At 52.4% G+C, this 26,825-nt stretch overlaps 3 protein-coding genes across 18 annotated transcripts; 2 read left to right on the forward strand and 1 right to left on the reverse strand.

Annotated features, from left to right (window-relative positions):
• The first annotated feature begins 1,474 nt into the window (after positions 1–1,474).
• On the forward strand, positions 1,475–12,964 carry LOC133467231 (proto-oncogene DBL-like). 13 transcript variants are annotated; one of them, XM_061751858.1, is made up of 26 exons: positions 1,477–1,811; positions 4,728–4,862; positions 5,425–5,541; positions 5,616–5,765; positions 5,840–5,967; positions 6,118–6,232; positions 6,304–6,423; positions 6,494–6,685; positions 6,770–6,961; positions 7,039–7,231; positions 7,650–7,738; positions 7,958–8,058; positions 8,132–8,198; positions 8,336–8,451; positions 8,778–8,847; positions 8,918–9,010; positions 9,166–9,258; positions 9,339–9,464; positions 9,795–10,004; positions 10,083–10,175; positions 10,273–10,342; positions 11,062–11,080; positions 11,325–11,416; positions 11,531–11,664; positions 11,753–11,865; positions 11,971–12,964. In XM_061751858.1, exons 1-26 carry the CDS (start codon positions 1,761–1,763, stop codon positions 12,050–12,052), a joined length of 2,961 nt encoding a protein of 986 aa, XP_061607842.1. In that variant the 5' UTR covers positions 1,477–1,760; the 3' UTR covers positions 12,053–12,964. The 13 variants fall into 13 exon arrangements, 9 of the variants coding, with proteins under 9 accessions (XP_061607836.1, XP_061607839.1, XP_061607838.1 ...); XM_061751856.1 differs by having other exon boundaries at positions 1,476–1,811; positions 8,778–9,010; positions 9,166–9,464; XM_061751857.1 differs by lacking the exon at positions 11,062–11,080 and having other exon boundaries at positions 1,476–1,811; positions 10,083–10,342.
• A 174-nt stretch (positions 12,965–13,138) lies between these two features.
• On the reverse strand, positions 13,139–18,158 carry LOC133467233 (coagulation factor VII-like). Its single transcript, XM_061751866.1, has 8 exons — positions 18,005–18,158; positions 15,922–16,091; positions 15,261–15,285; positions 15,074–15,187; positions 14,874–15,005; positions 14,378–14,667; positions 14,166–14,310; positions 13,139–14,074 (listed from the first exon to the last, which is right to left on the reverse strand). Exons 1-8 carry the CDS (start codon positions 18,081–18,083, stop codon positions 13,515–13,517), a joined length of 1,515 nt encoding a protein of 504 aa, XP_061607850.1. The 5' UTR covers positions 18,084–18,158; the 3' UTR covers positions 13,139–13,514.
• A 149-nt stretch (positions 18,159–18,307) lies between these two features.
• Positions 18,308–25,982, forward strand: LOC133467234 (fibroblast growth factor 13-like). 4 transcript variants are annotated; one of them, XM_061751870.1, is made up of 5 exons: positions 18,308–19,363; positions 23,604–23,714; positions 24,048–24,151; positions 24,306–24,504; positions 25,500–25,982. In XM_061751870.1, exons 1-5 carry the CDS (start codon positions 19,177–19,179, stop codon positions 25,634–25,636), a joined length of 738 nt encoding a protein of 245 aa, XP_061607854.1. In that variant the 5' UTR covers positions 18,308–19,176; the 3' UTR covers positions 25,637–25,982. The 4 variants fall into 4 exon arrangements, with proteins under 4 accessions (XP_061607854.1, XP_061607852.1, XP_061607853.1 ...); XM_061751867.1 differs by lacking the exon at positions 18,308–19,363 and adding an exon at positions 21,634–21,830; XM_061751868.1 differs by having other exon boundaries at positions 24,048–24,504.
• The last annotated feature ends 843 nt before the right edge of the window (positions 25,983–26,825 follow it).

The following is a 26,825-nucleotide window of genomic DNA, read 5'->3' on the forward strand; positions in this document are numbered from 1 at the left end:
CGCTCCTTCTGGTGCGAACGCCTTGGCCACCTGGAGGCAGCGGCGTACCGACATACGGATATACACGAGGTCGCTCGTATCTGAAGGCGGCGCGATCGGATATTCCGTCACGCTCGTTTCACTCTCTTGCTGTCAACAAGCAGGAGACTGTCATATAACATCACTCTGAGGAAATGAGAAGACTCTCACGTGCACGTCTCCAAATAAGAGGCCAAGCGTGCGTGCTTCAAGCTCTTTATTTGGCACTCATGCTGGAAGCTTACTGTAAATAAAACAGACCCAGAAAACAAGAGATTTCAACATGTATATTTCGACACCAAGATGTTCAACCAAACCGTGTGATTATGTAATTACACTTGCTTAATGCGAACAAGTCATGTGAAATGCCATAGATGGACTAATGTAAATGAGCATACCTACGGCTATTCTAAATCGTAAGCTACCACACTAACATTCTTATATGCTATCATGCGGAAATGCTAATACGCTAAAATGTGAAAACCCTAACATGCTAACACTATCATTCGATTATTTTACCATGCTAACATTCTTACATAGGAAACATACTAAAATGCTAACATATTAACATTCTAATACACTATATTATTATATTCTTATTCTTATACAATATGCTCTTATGCTAAGATTCTATCATTTTAATATAAATATACTAATATTGTAATACGAGTATTATCCTAACGTTCTATGCTGACATGCTAACATGCCAAATGCTAACATTCTTATTTGCTACATTACATTACCATGTGATAGGCTGACATTCTAAAATGCTAACGTGAACATGCTACTATGCTAACACTCTAATATACAAAAATGCTAACATTCTAACATGCCAACATTCAAATATACCTGGAGTCACTCTCTTTAAAAAACAAAGACCAAGTTCAAAACCTTGGTGTTCTGATAGAGTCCGACCTGACGTTCAACAGTCATATCAAATCAATTACTAAAACCGCCTTCTACCATCTGAAGAACATATCCAGAGGGAAGGCGTCACACGCAGACCACGAGAAGCTCATCCATGCTTTTATCTCAAGTAGACTTGACTATTGTAATGGTCTTCTGACTGGACTTCCCAAAAAGAACATTAAACAGCTGCGGCTCATTCAGAATGCTGGAGCTCGGGTTCTGACCAGAACAAAAAGAGGTCAGAGCATATTACTCCAATTCTTAAGTCTTTATACTGACTTCCAGTCATCTTTAGAATTGATTTTAAAGTTCTGCTACTGGTCTGTCAATCACACATTTTTTTTGTTTTGTTTTCAATGTTTAGTAGAATTTGTTTTTAAATGCTTTGAATCGTGTAAAGCACATCGAGTTGCCTTGTGTATGAAATGCGCTATATAAAGAAATTTGCTTTGCTTTTGCTTTAATATGCTACTATGCTAATATTCCAATAGGATAGCGAGCTATTCTGCTAACATTTGAATATGCTAACACACAAAACATGCCAGCATGCTCAATTCAAACATCCCGTGCGCGGCGCCATCTAGTGGATGTAGTGCAACTCTCTCCTGCAGTCTTTTCTGGTGCTCTTGTCCAAACGTGTGAGATGACGCGTCTCTGCTGCAGAGGCCGGACCGCCTCCCCCTGCCTCCCTCTGCCTCCCTCTGCCCCCTCCCCTCCCCTCCCGTCCGGACACTGCGGGGAGCATCCAGTCGCGCACGCACACTTCTCCCTCCTCCTCGTGTCCCACTGCAGACTTCCCGACTGTCCGGATAGCGACAGAACCGAGCGGCACGATGGCCGAGTCCAAGCCGCAACGGGGCTTCCCGCGTCTGCGACGCGCCACGGTAAGCTCCGGCTAAGGGCGGAGGGGGGCGGCGTACGTGGGGGCGGCACAAGTACGTGGTTCTGCCATGCAAATGTTGCGACGCACACGTGCGCGTCACCTTGAAAAGTGCGCGTGTGCGCGGGAAAACTGCGGACCGAGTCATGTGATGTGGATCCGTTGGTGTGCGCGTGTACGAATCAGCGCGATGTCATAACAGTCCGACTGATTTTGTGGCTCGTGTTCCAAGTTTCACTCCGTCCATTTTCCATACCGCATCACGGGCATGTTGGCGTCCAGGCCAGCCGACTTTGGGTGAGGGGCAGGGTGCACCCTGAACTGGTCGCCAGCCAATTTAGAGTCGCACGCACGTTTTGGGAATGTGGGAGGAAAGCGGCGTACCCGGAGAAAAGCCACGCAGCCTCGGGGAGGACATGCGAACTATAGGCGAGGCCGGTTTTGAACCCATGCCCTCAGAACTGTGAGGCAGATGTGCTAACCAGTTGTTCACCGTGCTGCCAGTTTCATTCCCTACCCACTGTATAAAGCAGGGGTGTGCAATGTATGCCCCGCGGGCCAGGACCAGCCCTTCAGGGCGTCCAATCTGGCCCGTGGGGATAGACGGGCACGTGCACACATACACCCAAGTGGTCCTCAAACACCTGGCCTTTTTCCCCAGGATGAACAAAGGGCCAATTTTGCTGCAGACCATTTTTATCTTGATTCATCAATATTCAAAATAATAAAAATGACCCTCTATATCATCAGTTCCACCCAAAGTGTGTTTGTATCTGCTGATCTATTTATTTATTTAGTCCTTGGGAGAATTCTACCTATACGTCCGTCAAGAGCTTCTGCTCAAAGAGATTGCTCCGATGTTGCTTTCATGCACTGCCGCAACTCGTTTGTGTTTTCGTGTGGGCGTTTACACGGCAGGGGGCAACCGCACCCTCGTCCTTTCTGACGTTCCCACTTGAGTTTGTAGGGCCGACGAGTCCGTTGAGCTCGTCGGATGTCGCCATTTAAATCGACTTCTAGATCTTAAGTTGTTTGAGAAAAGGTGCATAGCGTTTATAGAGCCACTGTGATCTGGAAGTTGCACGTCTGTGAATGGAAACTGATTCCAAATAAAAAGTCGAAATCCATTTTGTTCAGAAAGTTCAGATTGCTCATGATTTGAAACAAGATAATGATCAATACATGTCATTATTTTCCACAAGTATTTGTAATTGTTTGCAGTGCACTCCAAAACTGGACACATCTTTCAAAAGTTGAACGTATAAAAAGGTGAATGTTACAAAATATCACACTTATTTTATTATTTTAAAACAGATAAAAGTGGATTCATAATTTGTCAGATTTTCACATTTAAAAATTAAAATAACAAAGATTAAGTGGAATATTACCGTTAAATGATATTGGCTATTTTCAATTTTTAAAAGGATTTCTAAAAAGAAAATACACATTTTTTAAACAAATTTAAAAATACATTTTAAATAATGCAAATCTTTTTATCATCACTTATTCTTAAAAAAATGAAATAAACAAAAGTTGAAAGAAAATGTATCACACCTTTTTCTTCTTCAAAATGGTTCAAATCATTTGTAAATCATCTTCGGTTCCGGTGCAATCCATGAATTCCGCGATGTGGCAGCCATGTTTTCCTTTTTACATCTTTTTAAACTGTATGAATCTCCCCAGTCCCGCACTTATTAAACCTTCCCACGCTCATATTAACCTCCACCATACTCCTCTTCTCTTCTCTTAAAAACGTCCATACTCTTAAACACACAGGATATTAGCAACGTCAAATAAAGGTACTCACCGTTGACGGCGATTGGAGCGTTACAGCGGTCCCCCTGATATTCTTTGCTTGTTTTCCTTCTTTCTGTGACAGACTGAAGATTAATGTTTGCCATAACGGCCGCAAACCTCCTCCCTCCTCCCGCCTTCCTTCCTTCAGCCGGTCGACGACAAACAAGGAGCACCGCTACTGCTCGTTAGCTCGCTGCTACTGCTAGCATCTTCCCGTGCCGCTGCTATCTTGCTTGGGCGGCATCGTGGGGCTTGACATCAGGTTTTGGAACGACTTCCAAGACCTTCGTCCATTTGTCTGCCATTTATCGATCAAGTCAAGAAAAAGGGTTACTTTGAGACGGCCGCCGTCAACAAACGCTTTCGGCTTTCCCGCCTTCTGCGCACACACGGAGAAGAAGCGATGCCTTCAAAGACACTCGTAAATCTCAGTGCTCAGCACAACTGGGTTTTTGTACTGAACTGTACAGCTATTATGTGTTTTAGTGAATGTTCATTTGTTTTTTTTTGTCCGTGAATGTTTTAGGCTAATTTTACCACAACAGTTTAAAAAAAAATCCCAGAAAATAAATCCCGTGTTATGGCGCAATATCAACAGTATAAATGATTTTAAAAATTAGTGACGCACTGAATCCAAATAGATGAACCACAATATAGCGAAGGATTACTGTATGAACCACTTTAGTTTTTAAAAATCATTAAAAACAAAAATAAAAAACGGAAAAGTTGAACATTACAAAATGTCCCACATCTTTTTCAACTAAGCTATTAAAATACATTTGAAATATACTTTTCATTCATCTTTCTTTGTTTCCATTGACAAGACCGACCCCAGCACATCTTGGCTGACTGCTCACCATGCATACCACCACCCGCACGCGCCGTTCTTTATTATTTAACTGTATAAAAATGAGTATAGCGTGAGTGACGAGTCGGGAAGGAGCGAATGATTGTGAAGGCGGCGACTCTCTTCTGGACGCCACAATAAGGACAAAAGGATTTTTAGGGGGCTTTTATCCAGAACGATCTATGTAAAAATCCCTTTCTCGTGACTCAATCATGACTTCTTGATTATGCTCATTGAAAACGTGTTCTCGCAACAACTTTTGCTCCTCCCCCTCAGACGTCGTTTCCTGGCAACCTGCACTTGGTTTTGGTTCTCCGCCCTTCCGGCTTGTTAAGCTCCGCCCCCAGCCCATCCTCCAGCACCGACCTGGACTTCCGCTTCAGCCACGATGACTTCCTGTTCAGGATGCCGGTAACAGGAAGTCGGCACGATCACATGCTTGTGTTATGTTGTGACGTTGTGTCATGTGTTGTGTTGTGACCGAGCATGCATATTTCGTGTTGTGACTTGCGTGTTTGTTCGTGACGTGCAAGTGTTGTGTTGTGATGCCACATGCACACGTATTGTGACACAATGCCGCATGCGTGTGTCCTTTTGTGATGTGTATTTTGTCGTGACCCGTGTCGCTTTGTGATGTTTGTTGTGTCGGGACGTGCACGTGTTACGGCGTGTCGTCACGCAAAATACACCGGTCACGGCACGTGTCATGACGCGACGTGCACGTATGCCACGTTGCGTCGCGCAACGATGTTGCGTCGCGCAACGATGTTGCGTCGCGCAACGATGTTGCGTCGCGCAACGATGTTGCGTCGCGCAACGATGTTGCGTCGCGCAACGATGTTGCGTCGCGCAACACGATGTTGCGTCGCGCAACGATGTTGCGTCGCGCAACGATGTTGCGTCGCGCAACGATGTTGCGCACCCACTGTGTCTCGGCACGGCACACGTTTTACGGTGACGTATCATCGCTCAGGTGGTGATGCTGCGCTCGGTGGGCGACCTGCTCCGCTACATCGACGACAACCGCCTAACGTCGGACCTACGCGGCGACGCCGAGCGCTGTCGCGGCGACTGGATCGTACTGCGCTCGGTAAACAAGCTCACAATGCGTGTTAGCACGTTAGCGTGCGAGGGACAAAAAGCGCTGCGTGCGTGCCCGTGCAGGCCATCGAGACGTTCGCCGTGACGGTGAAGGAAGCGGCGCACCTCCTGCAAGGCTTCGGCTCCGAGCTGTCCGACGGCGAGCTTCCCGACGACGCCGACGCCGTCGACTTCCTGCTGCGCTCGCACACGCAGCGATACCGACACATGAAGGTGTGTAGTTCTTATCGTGTAGTTGTTATTGTGGGTTTGTGTAGTTGTAATTGTGTGGCGGTGTTGTGTTGTAGGAGGACATTACAGGGCTGCTGAAGGAAGGGCGCCTTCTGCTGGACAACCTGGAGACGCACCTGGCCTCCACGAAGGACACCGCGGAGGACGAGGAGGACGTCCAATCAGACTTGCACACGGTACAAAGGTCAGCGCAGTCACCCAGAGTCCACAGCTAGAGAGTTCAAAGGTCATCTGACAACAAACACATCAAGGAAGGAAAGTACGACTGACCCTAAAACACACGCGCATGGATCATTGCGTGCGTGTGCATGTTTGTGTGTGTGTGTGTGTGCAGGCTGCTCGCCCAGCTGCGCGACATGGAGGAGGCGTTTGACGGCTTCTTCGAGAAGCACCACCTGAAGATGCAACAGTGCCACCAGCTGCTGCTCTATGAGCGCAGCTTCCAGCTGGTGCGTGCGTGCGTGCGCCCGTGCGCGTGGAAGGCACACTCGCAGTAAAACCCGTGTGCATGCGCACGTAGATGGAGGAGGAGCTGGAGAAGACATCCGGCGAGGAGAAGGCCATCCCGGCCGTGGGGAACACGCTGCTGCGCACGGAACAACTCCTCAAAGATCTGCACGCTCTGGAGCAACGCGCAGAGGTCTCGCACGCACATACGGAACGCGCGCGCACACACACTCACGTCCAATTTTTTGTGTGCGCGTGACCAGGAGGTGATGTCCCGCGCTGGGGTTCTGACGCTGCAGGGCCACCAGCTGGCCGCCCGCCATCATTACGCCCTGGCGCTCATCATGCAGCGCTGCAATGAGTTGCGTCATCACTGTGATGTCATCAGCGGGGGACTGCGCAGCAAACGCGCAACACTAGTGCGAGCGAAAGACCTGTTTACGCGACTCGACCAGGTGAGTGTGTGTGTGTGTGTGTGTGTGTGTGTGTGTTTGTGCAACACCCACATTGTGTGCGTGTGTGTGCGCGCGCGTGAGCAGGCTCTGCGCTGGTGTGACGAGGGCGCGTACCTGCTGGCCAGTCAGATGGTCGACCGCTTCCAGAGCAGAGAAGGCGCTCAGGAGGCCCTGCAGTACCTGAGCCGCCACCGACAGAGGGCGCCAGATGTGCTGGACGGCAAACAGGATGTGCTCAGTCTGGAGTTTGAGGCCATACTCACTCCCCAGCTGCAGGTAGCGCCCCCTAGCTGCCCTCCTAGGTCAATGGCAGATCTTCCCCCACGTGAAGCTGATCACGTGACCTTGGTCAGAGTCAGATCTCCATGGTGACGGACAAGCTGGCATCCATGCGGGCCATGATCCACAACAGAGAGCAGTGTCTACGCAAGATGGCCGACGTGCGGGTCAGACCCGTCCAGCCGGTGGCGCCGCGGCCCGAAGCGGAACCGGCAGAACCGACCGCGCTGCACGGAGTCAAGGCGCCGCTCTTCTCGCCCAAACACGGTAACGCTGTGACATCACCGTGACATCATCACCACTCGACATGTGACAAAATGGTTTACTCTGGATGAGCGCGATTCAGAATCCTGTTCTGAGTCTGGTTGTGGTTCTGGAACTGGATCCGGTTGTTGTTCTGGGTTCTCATTCTGGATTTTCATTTTGTTCTGGATCTGGTTCAGGCTCTTAATAAGAATCTGGTTATGGATCAGATCTGGTTCAAGTTGTGGCTCTGATTATGAATCTAAATCTTAATATTTATCTAAATCTGGACCTGCTTGTCATCAGATTCTGTTATGGATCTGGACCTGAATCTGGTTCTGCTTATGTTTCTGATTCAGGCTCAGAATCTTAATCTGAATCTGGTTCTCAATTTGATTCTGTTATGGATCTGGTTTTGCATCTTGTTCTGTTATGTGTTCAGGTGTGGACTTCAACCTTCTCAACTCCAGGTTCCCCTTCGATCTTCTTCCTGGAAAGAGAACCTCCAGGAGGACCAGCGGCCAACGAAAAGTGTGTGTGTGTGTGTGTGTGTATATACGGGTCTCGTTTTGGTAAAATATTTCCACAGGCTTGTAGCGTTGCACGGCGTCTATGCACTGATGTCAGTGTTGTGATAGAGCAACAGAAAGCGCACCGGCGACTGTTTCCATCCTTCCTCTATCCAAAGCACCTGTTATGGATTACAATTCGTTCTACGTAGACGTACTAATTTTGTTGTCGTGTCGGCAGATCGAAGTGATGCACGACTACCAAGGCAACCGCAGCTCCTTGTATGGCTCCGCCCCCGACAGCGACTCAGAGGCGGAGGAAGGGGCGGAGCAAGTGATGATGTGCGTACGCAGTGGTCGACGCTCAAATGTGGCCGGTCATTGTGCGTCTTGACATGAACTTTGAACTTTGCAGTCGCATCATGAAGGAGCTCATCTCCACCGAGAAGATTTACGTGGAGGAGCTCCTCGCTGTCCTTCTGGTGAGCGCACAGGAAGTGGACGATGCTTCATTTCCTGTTTTCCTCTCGTGTCTTTACGTGATTTCGACAGACGCTCGTGTTGTGTGTCGACCTCGTGTGTCGAATGTGCCTGTTGACGTTGCATTTGCTGTGTTCAGGGCTACCGAGCAGAGATGGAGGATCCGTCCATGTGTGATCTTCTGCCGTCGCTTCTCCGCAGTCACAAGGACGTCCTGTTTGGAAACATGCCACAAATATACCGGTTTCACAGCGGGTACTAACGCCATCCTCACCGTATTCACCAACCTCGTCATGTTCACCACCTTCACCACGTTCACCAACCTTACCGCGTTTACCACCTTCGCCAACCTCATTATGTTCACCACCTTCACCAACCTTACCGCGTTCACCACCTTCACTACCTTCCCTTCTTTCACAACCTTCACCAACCTAACCACGTTCACCACCATCATGTTCACCACCTTCACCAACCTCATCACCTTCCCCAAATTCCCTAACCTTTCACCACGTTCACCACCTTCACCTTCTCACCACTGACCAGCCTGGATGTCAACATAAAACTGTGTTTTCTACTTCCAGAACATTCCTGCAGGACCTCCAGCGCTGCCTGGACACGCCGGAGCGGGTGGGCCAGTGTTTCCTGCAGCGGGTGAGGAAGACGAGGGTGACGCTGACTTCAGTGGCAAAACAAACCAAATCATCTGTACGTGTGCGTGTAGAAGGAGAACTTCCAGATGTACGAGAATTACTGCCAGAACAAGCCTCGCTCGGAGTCGCTATGGAGACAGTGCTCGGACTCCGCCTTTTTCCAGGTGTGTGCGTGTGCAGGTAACCAAAACGTGTGTGTTTGTGTGGCATTTGCATCCCAGGGGAGCGAGCTGCCATTTCATGGTGCAACCGCACACACACACACACACACACACACACACGCGCGCCCGTCAAGCGGACCTGCTGTCCCTCCCTGCAGGAGTGCCAGAAGAAGCTGGACCACAAGCTGTCTTTGGACTCGTACCTGCTGAAACCCATCCAGCGCCTCACCAAGTACCAGCTGATCCTCAAGGTTCCGCTCGCACGCACACACTGACAGGAAGTGCGCCCGCACCTCACACACACACACACCTGTCTCACCTGTGTGCGCAGGAACTTCTCAAACACTGCACGGAGCCGCAGTACCGCACGCAGCTGCAAGAGGCGCTGGACTGCATGCTGGACCTCGTCAAGTCCGTCAACGACTCCATGCACCAGACCGCCATCGTCGGCTACCAGGTAGCTGCCAATCGCACGCCGATCGGAGTTGGTCAGGAGCGGTCGGACACGTGAATACGTGAAGCCTTTTCACGGAAATGTGTAATTCACGGCATTGTGTAATTCTTTCACGTTCCACAAGGGGGCGCGTCCAATGTCACTTCCAGTTTCTTGAAAAATGAATTGAATTGATTTGCGCAAGGTGGCGCAGTCAGTAAATGAAACACCGTGACCGCCGCCAGTAATTGACGCCTTCCCAAAAGCGTCGTCATTTCCTAAAGATGCCAGCAGATGGCAGCAAAGCAATATTTGATATGAGACGTGGCTTTTGTGTCGTCGGGCGCGTCGCAGGGCGAGCTGGGCCCGCTGGGCCGCGTGCTTCTGCAGGGCGGCTTCGGCGTGTGGATCAGCCGCAAGAGGGGGGGCGCGCGCATGCGGGAGCTGGCCCGCTTCAAAGCCGCCCGGCGCCACGTCTTCCTCTACGAGAGAGCGCTGGTCTGCTGCAAGCGCCGCGACGACCGCCGCAGCTCGCCCGTCTACAGCTTCAAGTCCTGCCTGGGGGTACGCCGCGAGTCGGGAAAAGAAAAGCGCGCCATCCTAATGCACGCGTACGTAAACGGACGGCTCGTGTACACGCAGATGAACTCGGTGAGCGTGACAGAAAACGTCAAAGGAGACGCCAAGAAGTTTGAACTCTGCCACAGAGGAACACAGGAAGTCTACATCCTCCAGGTGCGTCTCCTTTTTCCGACGCACGCACGATGCGTGTATATCAACGCATTTGGACACGCGACACTACTACGGCGTGCGTGCGTGCGTGCGTTCGCAGGCTCCCAGCACGGAGGTGAAGGTCGCTTGGCTCACGGAGATCCAAAAGATCATCAGCCAACTGCACAAAGGTGACAGCGGGAATGCGTGGGTCTCATCATGATTGGTGCTTTAGGAATGAATTGGTTTCGAAATGAGTGAATGATAATGACTCGTGAATCAGATGGGAATGAATCCAAATCGTTGTTGTAATGAGTGAATGATGTCTATGACGTTTTATGAATGAATGAATGAATGAATGCAATTTGCGAATATCAATCAATGACGTGTCTAAGGAAGGACTACATGGTGTGTGTTGTCTGACGAATTCATGTCTTGCGAATGAATGAATAGTTCTATGAGTGCATTAGTGTTCTGACTGAGGAATCAATGTCTTATGAAGGAATGAATGAATGAATGATTTAATGAATCAATGATCTTTTAGGAATGAGTGTATGTTTTTATGACAGAATGAATGATGAGTCATTGATGGCCTATGAATGAATGAATGAATGATGTCTTCCGAATGGATGAATGGTGTGCGTGTGTTATGAATGAATGAATCATGTAAAGTTAGTGAATAGTCTGTTTGATAAACGAGTGACTGGTGTGCCTTCTGATGTGAATGAATGAATGTTTCATGAACGAATTAATATTTGTTTTTCTTGTCATATGAATGGGTGAATTGTGGCTTTTATGTGTGCCTTCTGAATGAATGAATGACTGATGTGACTGCCTGAATAATATCTTATGAAGGTGTGAATGTTTCCACCTTTAACGCAGGTTAACACGCGTGTGGTGTTGATTTCAGATACCCTCATCTCGGACAGGTGAACCCGCGTGCACGTGCCTGTTGCCCTTTCGCATGATAGCGCGACGCCCCTCGCCTACTTCCTGTTTAAGCCCCTCCCCCCGTTGCATGACAGTCACGCACGACACTTGAATGCTGCTCGTGACGTGTCGCTCGTTGCGGTGTGTGTGTGTGTGTGTGTGCGTCGTGCGTGCGGCGTCCGGCGCATCCGAGGCGTGCGCGTGTCGGGGAGGCTGCTCAGGGTGTCTTCCTGTCACTCGCAGCTCTTTCAGCCACGCACGCTCCGCCAGATGGGAGGAGTCTGTCAACACCAGCCCCGCCCACTCGGACCCCACGCCGCACTCGCCCCCGCGAGGTGAGTACACAATATATGTGCTCACGCAAACACGTGTTAACATCCAATGCTAATTTCCTTCGCCTTAACCGTTCACTTCCTCAACATTGAACGCTGACAACATTGCTGTTGCAGCCTGGCCGGCGGCGGCGCACTCGGTGGCCATCTGCGACGGCTTGGAGGACTGGGGGGCCACGGACGGCTCCAACGTGTCCGATACCGACGACGACGACGACGACGACGACGACGACGAGCGGCCCGCGCCCCTGGTTAGCCCCAAAGACGCGCTTGAGCGTTTATTCCGTACGGTCCGTATCCAGCTGACACGACGGTTTGCGCTCCCGTTTGGGCCTGCAGGCGGCGGGTCGCTACCGAGTCCTAGTGGCCAGCAGCACGGCGAGCAGCGATGACATCATCTTTATGTGCGGCGATGTCATCCAGCTGCTGCATTGCGACGCGGACGGAATGTGGTCAGTCTTCGTACGCCGACTGTTTGTCGTGTGTGTACGCGTGTGTCGGTTGTGTGTGTGTTGGGGGCTTTGTGTGTGTCATCCACGCATGTGTGCGTGTGTCAGGCTGGTGAGGAACGTGAGCCGCGACGAAGAGGGGCGTGTCCTGGCCGAAGACTTGCACAGGATTCTGGGAGAGACGTGCTGAGAGCCGACCTCCTTCCTCACCGTGACATCGGCGCCCGCCTCCTCCTCCATCACCGACGTTAATCCGGCACGTGGCAAATTGCTCCGCTTTGAAGCTAAAGGTTAGCGTAGGACGTTAGCGTAGCGCGTTCACTTGCACAAACATGTTGTCTTCCTTTTTTTGTTTGTATCGCTATCGGGCCGATTCAGCCTTATTTCGAGGTGTCGGGTATCGCTGAGGCAGAAAAAGTCCTCCTCGCCGGTGGTCGGCGCTACACTGCGGCCGCGGGACACATCGGCGAATCGTGTGCGTCAGAAAGAAAGAAAGAAAGGTCTCCGTTCGTAATTATCTTCCAATGTGTTCATTGAAATTGTATGCATCAAAAGTATTCGTGATATGGAGTAGAGCGCTCGAGCGCTCAACGCTTACTGGTATCGGTCTGACAAAAAGTGCTCTCGAACATCCCTAATGCGGCAAAAGCGAAGGCGATCAAGTGGAACGTGACCGCTTGCCACAGAAGAGCGTCAGAAGTGCCTTACATGCGACGGCCGGCAGGGGGCGCCTGTGCAAAGACAAGGTGACATCGTCAGGAGCTTTCGGAGTCGGCGCCCTTTAGCGCTTTGTTGTCCTTTTCGAAGCTCGTGTTTGTGATTAGTTTGATTTTGGGGCCGCGCTTGCTTTCGAGGCGCTCCGTAGTTGAGTTGATCCCGTCAGGACTTTCACAATAAAAGCACACAATCGACTGACTTCCTGTTTGTCGTCAACGAGCTGACGCGTTCGTGCATCTTTATTCTGGAAAACGTTTCGCCACAAAAAAGAGGCGGCAAGAAGAACGGGAAGTGCGTCGTGAACGCACGAGCGACAGGTGGGCCGCCTTTGATAGCTAGCTACGGCAACTACGGTCGGACCAAAAGGACCAAATTTCAAAGGTAGCTTTTGTGAAAAAGTCCGCTGGTAAAATGGGACCGGTGTTAGGGTTAGGCTTCAATACTACCTACGTATCGAGACTTCGGGTTAGGCAGTACCGACGTATTTAAGGCTTAGGCTTAGGTTTAAGGTACCACCTCCACGCTTCTTTTCCCCCCCACATGTTTTTTTTTTAGAGCATTTCCACTTTGAAATGAGAAATGATATTTCTTGCACTGGATGCTGTTTTAATTGTATTTTTATTTTATTGTCTCTGTTTGAAATGTTTATAAGCTGTTTTTTTTCCCCCCCTTTGTTTTTAAATGCTTTTAATCATGTAAAGCACATTGAGTTACCGTGTCTAAATCAATAAATTTGCTTTGCTTTGCTTTGCTTCCATATTTTGGGTTCGGTACTACCTGCATTGAGCATTTGGGGTTAGGCTTAGGTACCACCTATGGATTTTGGTCGAGCGCGGTTTCCGTAGCTAGTTACGCATGCGCGCCGTCGATGGAACTCGGAACAGGAAGTGGCTACTGACAGAGGAAGAAGAAGAAGAAGAGGAAGCGTCCGGTGCTCACGAGTCGGTCTTGATGCCGGTGGTGTTGCTGATCCAGGCGTAGTATCGCGAGATGCGCGTGTACACGCCGTACTTTCCGGGCTGGGCGCAGCCCTCGCCCCAGCTGATGATGCCCGTGAGGAACCAGGTGTCCCGGTGGAGGGTGACGTGCGGCCCCCCGCTGTCGCCCTGGCACGCGTCTTCCTTGCGGTTCCGGAAGCCGGCGCAGAACATGAAGGCGGTGATGCGCTGCTCGCTGCTGACCTTGCAAGTGCTGCGCTTCACGAAGGGGACGTCCAGCTTGCGCAACTTGCCGGACAGCAGCCCCCCGTCCCGGACGCGCCCCCAGCCGCTCACCGCCGAGGTGGCCGCCTCCTCCAGGAGGCTCTCCGTGAAGGCCCTGGGTCCCAGGCAGACGGGCCGGCGCCGCGGCGACATCTCCGCCGGGACGGCCAGCCTGAGCAGCGCCACGTCGTGGTTGAAGCGCGACTTCTGGAACTCGTACGACTTGTGGACCAGTTCTTCGGCCACCTCGTGGTCACGCTCCGAACCCTCGTCGGCCTGCACGTCGTGCTCGCCTGCCGGGGATTAAAAAACAGCGGTGTCGCGTGCTGTTACTCCGCCACGGAAACTTCGATCGAAGTACTTGCAAACCGACCGGTCGCTCACCCAGGCGCACGAAGAAGGTGAGTCCCGCCATCCGGACCTCGACGACGCAGTGCGCCGCCGTCAGGACCCAAATGTCGCTGAGCAGCGAGCCGCCGCAGAAGGGCTCCGCCTTCTCCGTCCCGGCCGAGTGGGAGATCAGCGCCGCCTACGGGACCGGCGCCGGAAGTTGGTAGGTGGGGGGGAGGGGGAGGGGGGCGTCGATGGCGTCATACCTGCCAGGGGACTTCTCCCGCTTTGGCCTCGTAGCCGCCCACGATCCTCTGGTCGCTCTGTTCCTCCGCCGCGATGCTGGGAAGCGTCGGGAAAAAGGACGACCGCCTCCTGACGCGGGACCCCGCGGAGGCGTCGGCGACGCCGGCGCCGGCCTCCGGCTCGTCCCCGTCCTCGTAGTCCAGCCACTCGTGCGGGATGACGTCGTCGTCGGGGTCGCCGGCGGCGGTGCGGTTGGACGAACGCGGCGCGTGGGCCGACCGATCGCCCGTCACGCCGCAGCTGAACTCGCCTGCCCGGACACACCCACATGCCTCCTAACCCGAAGCGCACACATCTCCTTGGGCGTGCGTGTGTGTGTGTGTGAGAAAGTAGGACTGTTTGTGTGTGAGTCAGTTTGTTTGTTTACGACTTGCATATAGAGAGAGAGAGAGAGATGCGTGTGCGTGTGCGTGTGCTAGCGTAGATGCATGTTTGTTGGCGTCGTCGTTTTGTCACCTGCGGCCTCACACGTCCTTCGGTCGGCCGCCAGCTTGTGGCCGTGCGCGCAGTGGCAGCGCACCGAGTTGGACTTCATCTTGCAGAAGTGAGAACAGCCGCCATTGTTGATGGAACACTGCTTGGTGACCTCTGCCGGGGAAACGCAAAACGTGTGTACGTGTGTGCGCGCGCGTGCGTGCGTGTGCGGCCACGCTCACCGATCTCGCAGTTTTTCCCGGTGAAGCTCGCGTTACACCAGCACGAGTACGAATTGACGCCGTCTTGACAGACGCCGCCGTTCTGGCACGGGGCCGCCTCGCACTGGTCGCCGTCTGTCCGCACACACATTAACAAACGCGCGCGCACACACACACGGACACGCTGACATCGACCCGAGACTCTCACCGGCGTATCCCGCCCAGAATTCCATCTGAAATGACAAAAGGTGGCTTGATGACATCATGGTGCCCGATCGGACTTATGGTCAGACATTCCTACCAATTGGACGCGACGATTGAACAAGATTTGAGATGATACGCGATTAAATACTTTCTGATGCATCCTGCCCAGAATTCCATCCGAAAGGTCAAAAGGTGGCTTGAAGCCGTCGTCATCGGCTGTGCGGAAGGATTCCTAATGACACGTTTGTATATGATTAGGGGGCCGCGACGCCGGTTGCAACGCGACGGCCTTACCCGACCCCCCCCCCACCCCCCGTTTGGGGAAACCGCCCACTTTTCCCAGGAGAGTAATTGGACGACAGTTACTTCTTCGAGCTACTTTCGCGTCGTCAATGTCGAGCAGCAATTTGTGGCCGCTGATTCAAAGACGCGTCCAAATGTGCAAAAGGGAAACCTTTCCACAAGCACAACCGCTTTTTGGAAGCCCCGCCCCCCGCCCCCGTCTCGACTGATATGCAAGAAGTTTATTTCAGCGGGCCGCCGCCATTTGCCGCGTCATCAAACTTTGAATCTCCGATAACTTTTGCAAATGGGACTTTAAGTGGCCAGAGAAAACCTCGGCAGCATCATGAAAGCCTTCGCGGAACGAGATGGAAACCAAGTACGGTTTTGCCGTCGTCCTCGAAGATCTCGCGGGCCTCCTCGAAGTTGCAGCTTTCCTCCCGGCATTCCCGCTCCAGATTTCCCGCCTTCCACTCCTCGAACGGGCCGCCGTTGAAGCGGCGTTGGCGCCTCAGGACGTCGGACGCCTCCCGCCGCGGCACCCGCACGCCACCTGCGCAAAAGCGGCGCCGCACTTTATTTGGAAATGCTCCGCGCTTGTACTTTGCTTCAAAAGTCCGATTGAGGCAGAAGCGCGGACCTCCACTTGCGAGCTCAATCGGAATAGTTCTTCCGTGAAATTGTTTATATTATTTGTTTCTTCCCAACAGGCTATTTTTGTCCAATCAGATGTCTGCCCCGCCGTGTTACTATGCCAATCTAATCTGCCCACCGGCCTGTTTGTTGAACCGATCGCATTCCAAATTCATCAATTTGTGTACGTTAGTGTATGTGTTTTTGTGTGTCTATGAGTGTGCGTGTGCATGTCTTTGCATGTGTTTGTGTATGTCTACATATATATGTGTGTGTGTGCATGTTAATGTGTGTATGCAATTTGTGTGTGTTTGTATGTTAATGTGTAGTGTATGTGTATCTCAGTGTGTTTGTGCATGTGTTTATGTTTGTGTGTGTTGGTACATTTAACCGTGTGTGTGTGTGTGTGTGTGTGCGCGCGCTGTGGTCAGCTGATGGGTACCAAGCGGAACTCAGCCACGGAGAACGACTTCCGGACGGCTTTGAGGAAATTCCGGTCCGCCGTCCGGCGTCTCGGGAGGCGGAAGCGTCGCACCGTCAACACCGTGTAGAGTGGGGACGGGGCGCCGCTGACCTCGACTCGGGACGTTGTCAGTCGGTCGGGAGAATACTTGGAAGACCTCCTCGATTCCACCGACACGCCTTCCCAGGAGGAAGCAGAGTCTGGGTTCTCTGAGGCGGGCTCTCCTATCTCCGGGGTCGAGGTCACCGAGGTGGTTCAAAAACTCCGGAGTGGATGAGATCCTCAAGGCTCTGGATGTTGTGGGGCTGTCCCGGTTGACGCGCCTCTGCGACGCCGCGTGGACATCGGGGACGGCGCCTCTGGATTGGCAGACCGGGGCGGCGGGGGAGTGGGATGGTGTCTTCCAACTGAAGGGGATCACAGTCCTCAGCCTCCCTGGTAAGGTCTATTCAGGGGTGCCGGAGAGGCGGGTCCGTCGGGAAGCCGAATCTCGGATTCGGGAGGAGCGCTGAGGTTCGCGTCCTGGCCGAGGAACAGCGGACCGGCTCTACGCCCTCGGCGGGGTCCTCGAGGACTTCGCCCAATAAGTCTATATGTGCTTTGTGGACTTGGAGAAGTCGTTCGACGTGTCCCTGTTCTGTGCGGGGTGCTTAAGGACTATGGGGTACCGGACCCCTTGATAAGGGCCGTTCGGTCCTCAAGTAGGAGATCCTGCCCCGAGTGGAGGGGTTCAAGCTCAGTCATCCGGGAGTCGAGCCGCTGCTCCTCCGCATCGAGAGGAGCCCGATGAGGCGAGTCGGCCATCGTGTTAGGATGGCCCCCAGACGCCTCCCCGGTGAAGTGTTCCGGGCGCGTCCCGCCGCGAGGCGCCGGGGACGAACGCCTCGGAAGAGCTGGACGAAGCGGGAAGTCTGGGCTGCTGCCGGCCCGTGACCCGACCTCGGATAAGTGGGGGAAAATGGACGGACGGGCGCGTGCGTGCGTGTGCAAAGAGTGTGTCTGTGTGCATGTTTGCGTGTGTGCGTGCGCACGTTTAATCGATGTGATCGCTTCAAGAAACGCTTTTGTCATTTGATTGGTGGTCTGACTTGTTCCGGCCTACTCGGACAAAAATGTCCCAAAAAGCAATCTGAATTTGTTGCAGCGACGTAAGCGGCATTTGAAAGAGCTTCATATTTTTCGGACAAAATGATTTTTGTCATAACCGCCCAAAACAAACGTTTTGGTCTGAAGGCCAAATTAGCAAAGGCACGGCCCGATTTTGACGAGCGACGGCCGGCGAAGCCAAAGGTCGCGACCGCTCGAACGAGGGAGACGGAGGTCGCGGCCGAGTTCGTCAAAATATCGTCCCGCGCCGCCCTCTCACTCACCCGCGTCGCCCTCGACGACGTCGGCGGCCCGGAGTCGGAACGACATTAGCAGCAGCAGCGCCAAACGCACGGACGCCATCTTCGATCTGCTCTGCTCAAATCCAAAGTGCAAGCACACACGCGCGCGCGCGCACTGTTTGCTCGGTGTGTGCGTGCACGCGCGGGCGTGTGCGTAAGCTCGGGTCAGTGTCCGCAGGTAAAAAGTCCATGTGCTCGACTTCCCCGCGAAAGCAAAAAGAGAAATGTGTGAAATGTTTGAAGTATGAATAAATGGTATTCATTGACGATGAAAGCAGAAGCGCGCCCCGCTGGCACGGGAGCGCCACGCACGGATGCGATCGTGCCAGATCATGTTTGATCGCACACACGCCGATTAGGAATGAGTACACGTGATTTAGGGTTTTTTACGATTCCACACCATCTTTGGTCATTAAACATGATCACGCGCAACCGTCCTTCTTCTCCTTCGGCCGTTCGCTCTGGCGAGACTACGTCGATGCGACGGGCTGGCGGCATTTTGCGGAATGGCGACGAAGGCCCATCCGGGAGCGGCAATCTCCCGCGCGATTGTTGTCTTCTCTCGCCGCCGCCTCTCCGCTGCCTGCGCAGATCTTGTGGAGGCCGCGAGGAGGAAGCCAGTTTGTACGCGCCGTCGCCGCCAGGAAGCGCGAGCCGAGGCCACGCAGGCGGGGCCGGGGATCGAACCCGGGTCCTCAGGACTGTGAGGCAGACGCTCTAACCGGCCGCCCGCTCTGATAATATTACAGGATTTCGACGTTTATGTCCCGCTTGCAGATGTGCTCGAAGCGAAGGAGGGGTCTTCCGGGACTTTCCTTTGCCACGTGAGAGTCAAAGTGTTTGGAAGTTCAACTTGCTGAGTGTGCGTCTTCCGCATCGGCAACTTCCTGTTTCACCCTTCAGCGTTTTTTAGACGGGCGCGTGCGCACGCACACACTGCAGCTGCGCCAATTCTTGGAGAAAGTACAAAGTCAGTTGTGTGTTCTGGTCTCGGCGCGAAAGGGTGGAGGCGGGAGAGGGGGCGCTGTTGTCAATTGGGGGCGCGGTTCGATTCCCCGGAGCCGGCGTGGCCGAGGTCGGCGGCCAGGCGGGTCGGGAGATTTGGGAAGCGTCTCGGCCGATATGAAAGATTGATGAGGTCCTAATGGCCCGTAATGTCCTCTAACGATCTCCCGGGCCGGCCTAATGGATCCCAAGCCCCCGGAGAGAATCGAGCGCTCGCAACTTCCGCGAGTCCTCCTCTTTCGGCCGACGACGGGACGTTGCCAAACGCCGGGAGCGCAGACGCTCCAGAGCTCCACGGGCGCAGAATGACATTCCCTCTACGCAGATCCACCTCAGGTAGGACGGGACGGGACAGGACAGGACAGGACGGGACGGGACGGGACGGGACGGGACGGGACAGGGGAGCTGGAGAGAGGACGCTCAGGATAATTTTTCAAAAGTCAGGGCTAGTAGAAAGCTTGGCGTGGGAGAAACTGTATATATGTGTGTGTGTATATATATATATATACACACACACACACACCAAGAGCGGAATTGGAATCTTTTTTTACAGTATCGATGCAAGTACCAATTTACAGTTGAACACTTTCAGTGTAGTAGCACGTTGTGCCCAGGCAGCGCTGAGCTGCACGAGAAGAGACGTAGCAGCGAAGGACCCCAGTCGTCGTCCAGTCCAAGTCACTGTGCCCACAGCACAGTGCGCTCGATCTGCTCCATGTCGGGGAAAGTAGCGATTGTTTGAGAATGACTGCACCATCTAAGATCATTTCCCTGAGCCAATCCATGGCATTTCACAATGTATGCTAGCATTAAGGCGGCACGGTGGATGACCGGTTAGAGCGTCAGCCTCGCAGTTCTGAGGACCTGGGTTCAATGTAGAGTGTGCATGTTCTTCCCGTGCCTGCGTGGCTTTTCTCCGGGCACTCCGGTTTCCTCCCGCATCCCAAAAACATGCAGGGTAGGTTCATTGACAACTCTAAATTGCCCGTAGGTGTGAATGTGAGTGCGAATGGGTGTCGGTTTGTATGTGCCCTGCGATTGGCTGGCGACCGGTTCAGGGCGTACCCCGCCTCCTGCCCGATGATAGCTGGGATGGGCTCCGGGACGCCCGCGACCCGCGTGAGGAGAAGCGGGAAAGAAAATGGATGGATGGATGGACGGACGGATGGACTATGTGCTGGTGGGTGTGTAAAGCCACCAAATGTTGCAGTACCAGCAGGAGCCTCACAGGGGGCAGTGTTGAGATCGGAGGTGACGTGGCTGTGACGTCACAGAGCCACATGCTGCTGCACGACTGACATTTTGTCTGCTTCGCTGTGATCAGTACCTTGGCCAGGGAAGATTTCCTCTTCTTCATTCCTCGACTTCATTTGACTCAGAATTCAGCATGGCACCCTCTGGTGGACATCCGCATGAACAAGTAGCATTGAAAACAAACAGCATCATCTTAATTATAACAACAACAATAACTATGTACTGGACGGCACGGTGAAAAACTGGTTACAGCGTCTGCCTCACAGTTCTGAGGTTGCGGGTTCAAATCCCGGCCCCGCCTGTGTGGAGCTCGCATGTTCTCCCCGTGCCTGCGTGGCTTTTCTCCGGGCATTCCGGTTTCCTCCCGCATCCCAAAAACATGCAGGGTAGGTTCATTGACAACTCTAAATTGCCCGTAGGTGTGAATGTGAGTGCGAATGGGTGTCGGTTTGTATGTGCCCTGCGATTGGCTGGCGACCGGTTCAGGGCGTACCCCGCCTCCTGCCCGACGATAGCTGGGATGGGCTCCGGGACGCCCGCGACCCGCGTGAGGAGAAGCGGGAAAGAAAATGGATGGACGGACGGATGGACGGACGGATGGATGGACTATGTCCTGGCGGGTGTGTGAAGCCGCCTTCCCGGTGGAGATTGTCACGGCAACAGAAGCAAACATGATGAACAGGAAGTGTGTGCGCGTTGCAGAGATCTTCTTGCAGCACCTCTGCACCAAAACAGCCCCTCCCCTCCACCAAAACAGCCCCTCCCCTCCTCATGCAGCCTCCTCCATCTTCGTCGTCATCCTCATCCTCACATGAATGGAAACACGCGACGTCTTTCTTTCTTTTTTTTCTTTTTATGAACGGCACCGTTTCATTGACAAACAGGCCAGACGTGCGCGTGTGTGCATGTGGGCGGGGGTACTCACTGCAGTTGAACAACAGCATCGCAAACACACACACGTGGATCGACACAGACACACACTCTCTCTCTCTCTCTCACGCACACTAAAAAGTCATACACGCTCTCGCGCGCGCACACACACACACACAGCTACACACACTCTCCTCCGCTTGCGCACACACAAATCAACACCAACAAAAGTCACACACATACTCTCTCTATCTCGCGCGCACGCACACCTGTTCAGACGGGTTAGCAGATGCTCGGATGCGGAGGTCGTCCGAGCGGAGAGGCGTCGCCGTGGCGACCGGGCTGAGCGGGAAGGGGCGCGGGGGGCCAGGGGGGTCGTTCGGGGTCTTTAGCGGATTCGAAACGCGCCGATGGACGTGACGACGCCCGGCCGCGCGCCGGCCGCGATCGCCTCCCGGCCGTGAACGCCTCGCCGCCTCGCCCCCCCCTCGCGACGACATGTCGCGCGCGGCGGCCATCGCCAGCTCGCTGATGCGTCAGAAACGTCAAGCGCGCGAACGTGAGAAGGCGAGCACGTGCCGCGGCGACGGCAACGACGGCGGAAGCAGCAAGTTGAACGTGTTCGCGCGCGTCAACTTGTTCGGCGGCCGCAAGAAGAGGAAGAGGAGGAGGCCGCCAGGTGAGCTTCATCATGGTCGTCATCATCATCATCGTCATCTCAACTTTAGCTCACGTGTCCCACAAGTGTGAGGATGAGAGTTGGAATCTTGGCCCCGCCCCCCAGCACTCCCTTCTTGGCCCGTACAATCGGATCAATAACGGTAAAGACGCGGCGCGTTGAATTGCCTTTTGAAAATCAATTCATTTGACTCCAATGGAGCGTCCGCACGTTACTCTACCTTTATTTGGATCATTATTCCGCCCACTTTTTGGACGCCATTCTCACATTTTTCCAATGGCACATTCCCATTGTTCAGCGCATTCAAGTCACCTTGGGATCCATTTTGCACATTCCAAAAATGTCACCCTTTTCACCAAATGTTTCCACTTTTTGACCCCCAAAATTGACTCCTGCCCCAACATTTCTCGACCGATTCGCAGCGTTTCAGCTTCTACGTGTTCAGCCCATTCCCCAAATGTCCCAATTTTTCAAAACAAAAGCCCGAAATTCGACAGTTTCCGTATTTCTCAACCGATTCGCAGCGTTTTCAACGTGTCCAGCTCAATCGAGCCATTCCACGAACTACCCCGAATAGACTAACGCGATATCTTTTCAGCTTTCAATGCCAAAATGTCTTTGAAGTTTGCTGATTCGCAACATATTTTGTGAAGATGCTCGTTCCATTTTTGGATCTCTCGGATTTGTCTCCTATTTCTCAATTTGCCTCGACCATGAACGCATCTTCTGGCTGCATCAGACTACACGACAAATGTGGTCTTTCCCGATTGCGCGATGTCAGACCCCGGCAACACCGCCCGACATTTATTCCGATAACACCGCATCCCGTCTTTTATGACCCCTGGGCTTTATCTCGTCAAATGCGACACTGTCGGAGAGGCGGAACCAGAACGCGATCAGATACGCTGGTTACCATGGCGACGACAACAACAATGGCTCGCGCTACTGTATTGCGCGTGTGAGCGGGCGGGGGGACCAAATGATGCTCGGGAGAGGACGTTCATTCAAGGCTCGCTTATGTAGCCTAGCAAACTAGTGCTAGCACTAACGTTTGTACGTAAACACGCCGACATTCTGTCGAGTCATGCTCTAACGTGTTGGCAAACATTGGTTTGCGCGCGCGCGTGAATAAACGTTGACAACGGCAAGCACGGTCGGCGAAGCGCCAGTCACAATACGCAATCCTATTGGTCGACGTCGAGGTGCGCTGTTGGAGGGTTGTTGTTGATATGTCACGCTAGACGGAAAAAGAAATCCAAATCAAACATGCCAGACTTTTCATTTTGCCGTCGTCGGGGGCGATGTCACGTGACCAGACGACAAGAAGATATGTCGGGCCCCGTCTGGGAAAGCGCGATATCACGGCCAAGGTCCCGGAGTCTGAGTCCAAGAAGTCTTTTTCTGCAAATGTCTTTCGCGTTCGTGCCAGTGCAGCGTGACCTCGCCTCGTGACCTTGTTGCGATACGGCCGACTTCTTGATTATCGGACTTGAAAGTAAGCTTCGATCAAATGTTGTGCTCTCCGGCGGACGATTTCATCAATGCAAAACAGTTTGGAGTTTTGATACCAACAAGCAACACACGTAGCGCCATCCGCAGAGTTCTGCGCCTCCCGGTGTTTCTTTTGTTTCTTTTTTTGCGCGCGTGGCCGACGGAGCAAATGACTCTTGAGCATTTAAGTTTGGCGATCTGTGACTTTGGCTCGGAACGGCTTTGGATTTTCCCGTGAGTTTTGCTTAGTGTTTGCTCCGCGCTTGTTGTTTGCGCCCGCAGAGCCCCAGCTGAAGGGCATCGTGACGCGGCTGTCCAGCCGGCAGGGCTTCCAGCTCCGGCTCCGGCCGGACGGAACCGTCGACGGCACCAAAGACGACGACAGCGCCTACGGTCAGCTCGCACGCACACACAGCACTGTGGAACGTCGACGAGTACAGCCTTTGCACTCACTCATAAGACACTTAAGTGCACTAGTAAAATGACAATGTCTTAGTAGTAGTACGTTTTTTCCACGACTAGTGCCACTTCTGGCCTACTAGTGCACAACAATTAAACCTAGTAACACTACTAGGCCCAACTAGAAGGCATGTGTCATATACTAGTAGCTTCCTGGACAGTACTAGTACCACCAAAATGGAGTTTTTCCCCACTAGTAACATGTAGTGGATTAGATGAATATTTGTTTTCAACTGACTTGTTGTGCCCCCCCGTGCGTGTGAGCAGCCGTGTTCAACCTGATCCCCGTGGGACTTCGTGTGGTCGCCATCCAGGGCGTCCAAACCAAACTGTACCTGGCCATGAACAGCGAGGGCTTCCTCTACACGTCGGTAAGTGTCGAGACGATGACGATGCGAAATGCGGCGTGGCCGTTCGCTCGGTATTCGCGGGAAGGAGGAAACGCAAAGGTCAACGCCCCTAACTCGGCCGTCCCCGCTTGCAAAATGGTGGCCCCGCCCCCTGCGCATCCGTTTCCTCCCGCAGGAACACTTCACGCCCGAGTGCAAGTTCAAGGAGTCGGTGTTCGAGAACTACTACGTGACCTACTCGTCCATGCTGTACCGCCAGCAGGCGTCCGGCAGGGCCTGGTACCTCGGCCTCAACAAGGAGGGCGCCGTCATGAAGGGCAACCACGTCAAGAAGAACAAGGCCGCCGCCCACTTCATTCCCAAACCGCTCAAAGGTAACGCTACCTTGTGGAAACGCTCAAAAGCTAACGCTCCAGTATCGAGACCGTCAACTCCAGTCGAGTCCGAAGGCTCGGACGACGTCGCTCACTCGCGTCGGCCGTTGAACGTCGGCAAACGAAGGCGGTTTTCTCACGGCCGCTAGTTCGTCCGTTGGCGAGTAGCACACGTCTCTCTCTCGCTACCCTTTACGCCATTTCAGCGCCGGCTCTCCAAAGTCCAATAATGCCGATATTTTTGATATACAAATATCAAGGCTAAAACGGTGTGATATAGTTCGGCGCGACGCCAAAAGAGCAAAGACTGGAACGTACGAATAAAGGAGAAAGTTGACGGAGCTTTTGGAAACAAGAAAAAGGTCACAGTGTAAACGTTGTAAATAGAGTCCAGCGGGCGAGCATGATGGCAAAGAAAAAATGCTGACAAAGTCCATATACATATAAATATATATATATAATATATACAAACAAACGCCATAGATGTGCTAACAAAATTAGCATCAATCTAATGGTCATTCTTATCCTTTAGAAATTTGCCACTTTAACACACACACAGAGCAGCAACACATATTCTCACATATTCGCCCCGCGGGAAAGACGACTAGTATCGGGGTTTCCTTCTCGAAATGATTTTGAGTGGAGCTCAGTGCTGCCCAGCATATTGTGACACAGCGCGGTACGACATTGACGCTCAATTCAGACTCGCCCGTGCAACGGAACCTCGTTTTTGTACGCCCCAGTTTTCGTACCGTTCGGTAACTTTTTATTTTTTTTGTCCGTAACAAATACATGAAATGTATTTTTTTAATATTTGGGGGTGTCTTGAAAGCATTAACTGGATTGGCATTATTTTCAATGGGAAATATTGCTTTGGTTTTTGTATGCTTTGTGCAGCAGCTTGACAAAAAAGTGTTCATTGATTGTGTGTGTGTGTGTGTGTGTGTGTGTGTGTGTGCGTGCGTGCGTGCGCGTGTGTGCGTACATGCGTGTAGTGGCCATGTACAGAGAGCCGTCCCTTCACGACCTGACCGAGTTGTCTCGCTCGGGCAGCGGCACGCCGACCAAAAGTCGCAGCGCTTCGGCTCTGCTCAACGGAGGGAAGTCGCCTAGCAACAACGACCTATCCTAGCCCCCCACTGAAGAACCCCACTTACCCCTCGCCCCCCCATTAACTCTCTCTCTCGCTCACACACACACACACACACACACACACACACTGTGTTGGGAATCTCATTTAATCATTTTTATATAGTGGACTTCGATAGTTCCTAAAAAGTCCTTTTAAAAATCTGCTTGTAGTAAATTGGGGAATAGGGAATGATTGCAAACGCAGTACTGCGTATTGACGTATATTTACGCTTCGGTATTCACAAATTCCATTTTGGAAACCACTTCCATAACCCTCTGAGAAACTGTTTTTATGCTCATTTTGGTGCCAAGGCACTATGTTGAAGTGAGTTGAGTCATGAATTCTGCTTTCTTCTCTTGGCAATTAGAAACTTTTTGGGGGGTTTTTGGGAACCAACTTCTGCTATTGGCAGTTTTTTTTGTTCAACCTGCGGCATGTTGGTGCCAAGGAACTTTGTTGACGTCAGTTGAGGAGCAAATTCACACAAAAGTAGTGGTTTGTGGCATCTATCGGCAATTAGAAAACTTTTCGGGGGGGGGGCGTCCATTTCTCAAAGGGGGGAACCCATGTTTTGTTCTTCCCTGTTTTTGTGCTCATCTTGCGCAATCTTGTTGCATCTTGGTGCCAAGGAACTATGTCGAAGTGAAAATATTCAAAATGGCAAACTCACTCTATAGTACACCATATACAAGAGTGTACGGGGAGTGTCTTCCCAACACAGCCGCGCACGCACACACGCGTCGGCTGACAGACTGAACACGCAACCAAAGATGAAAGCAAGCTGTTGCTAGGAAACGGGCGGCAATGTTTACACGGAGCTGGCGGCGGCCATGTTTGTTGGCGTGAACAAGGTGCGGCGCGTGACCGCGTGCGAAAACCACAGCTTCGGCGCGCTCCAACGTTTACGAGGCGAGCCTGCTCTTCAAGTGTGAATGCTGAAGAGATTTCTTTGTAAATATTTCTCGCACGTCGCAAATTCACAAAAAACAACAACAACAACAACAACAACAAAAGTTAAGTTCATTGAGGACATTCCCACATTCAATTGGCATTTTTCAATGCTGGCATTTCTGAAGCGATTGAAACTTTTCCCATCTTGGAAACTATTTTTCAGATTCACACATTTTGACAACATTAATGGAGACATTTTACAAATGTTAATTGTTCTACATTTCAGAAGCAATTAAAA

The sequence above is a fragment of the Phyllopteryx taeniolatus genome, chromosome 17 (assembly GCF_024500385.1).
Source record: "Phyllopteryx taeniolatus isolate TA_2022b chromosome 17, UOR_Ptae_1.2, whole genome shotgun sequence".
Taxonomy (NCBI): Eukaryota; Metazoa; Chordata; class Actinopteri; order Syngnathiformes; family Syngnathidae; genus Phyllopteryx; species Phyllopteryx taeniolatus.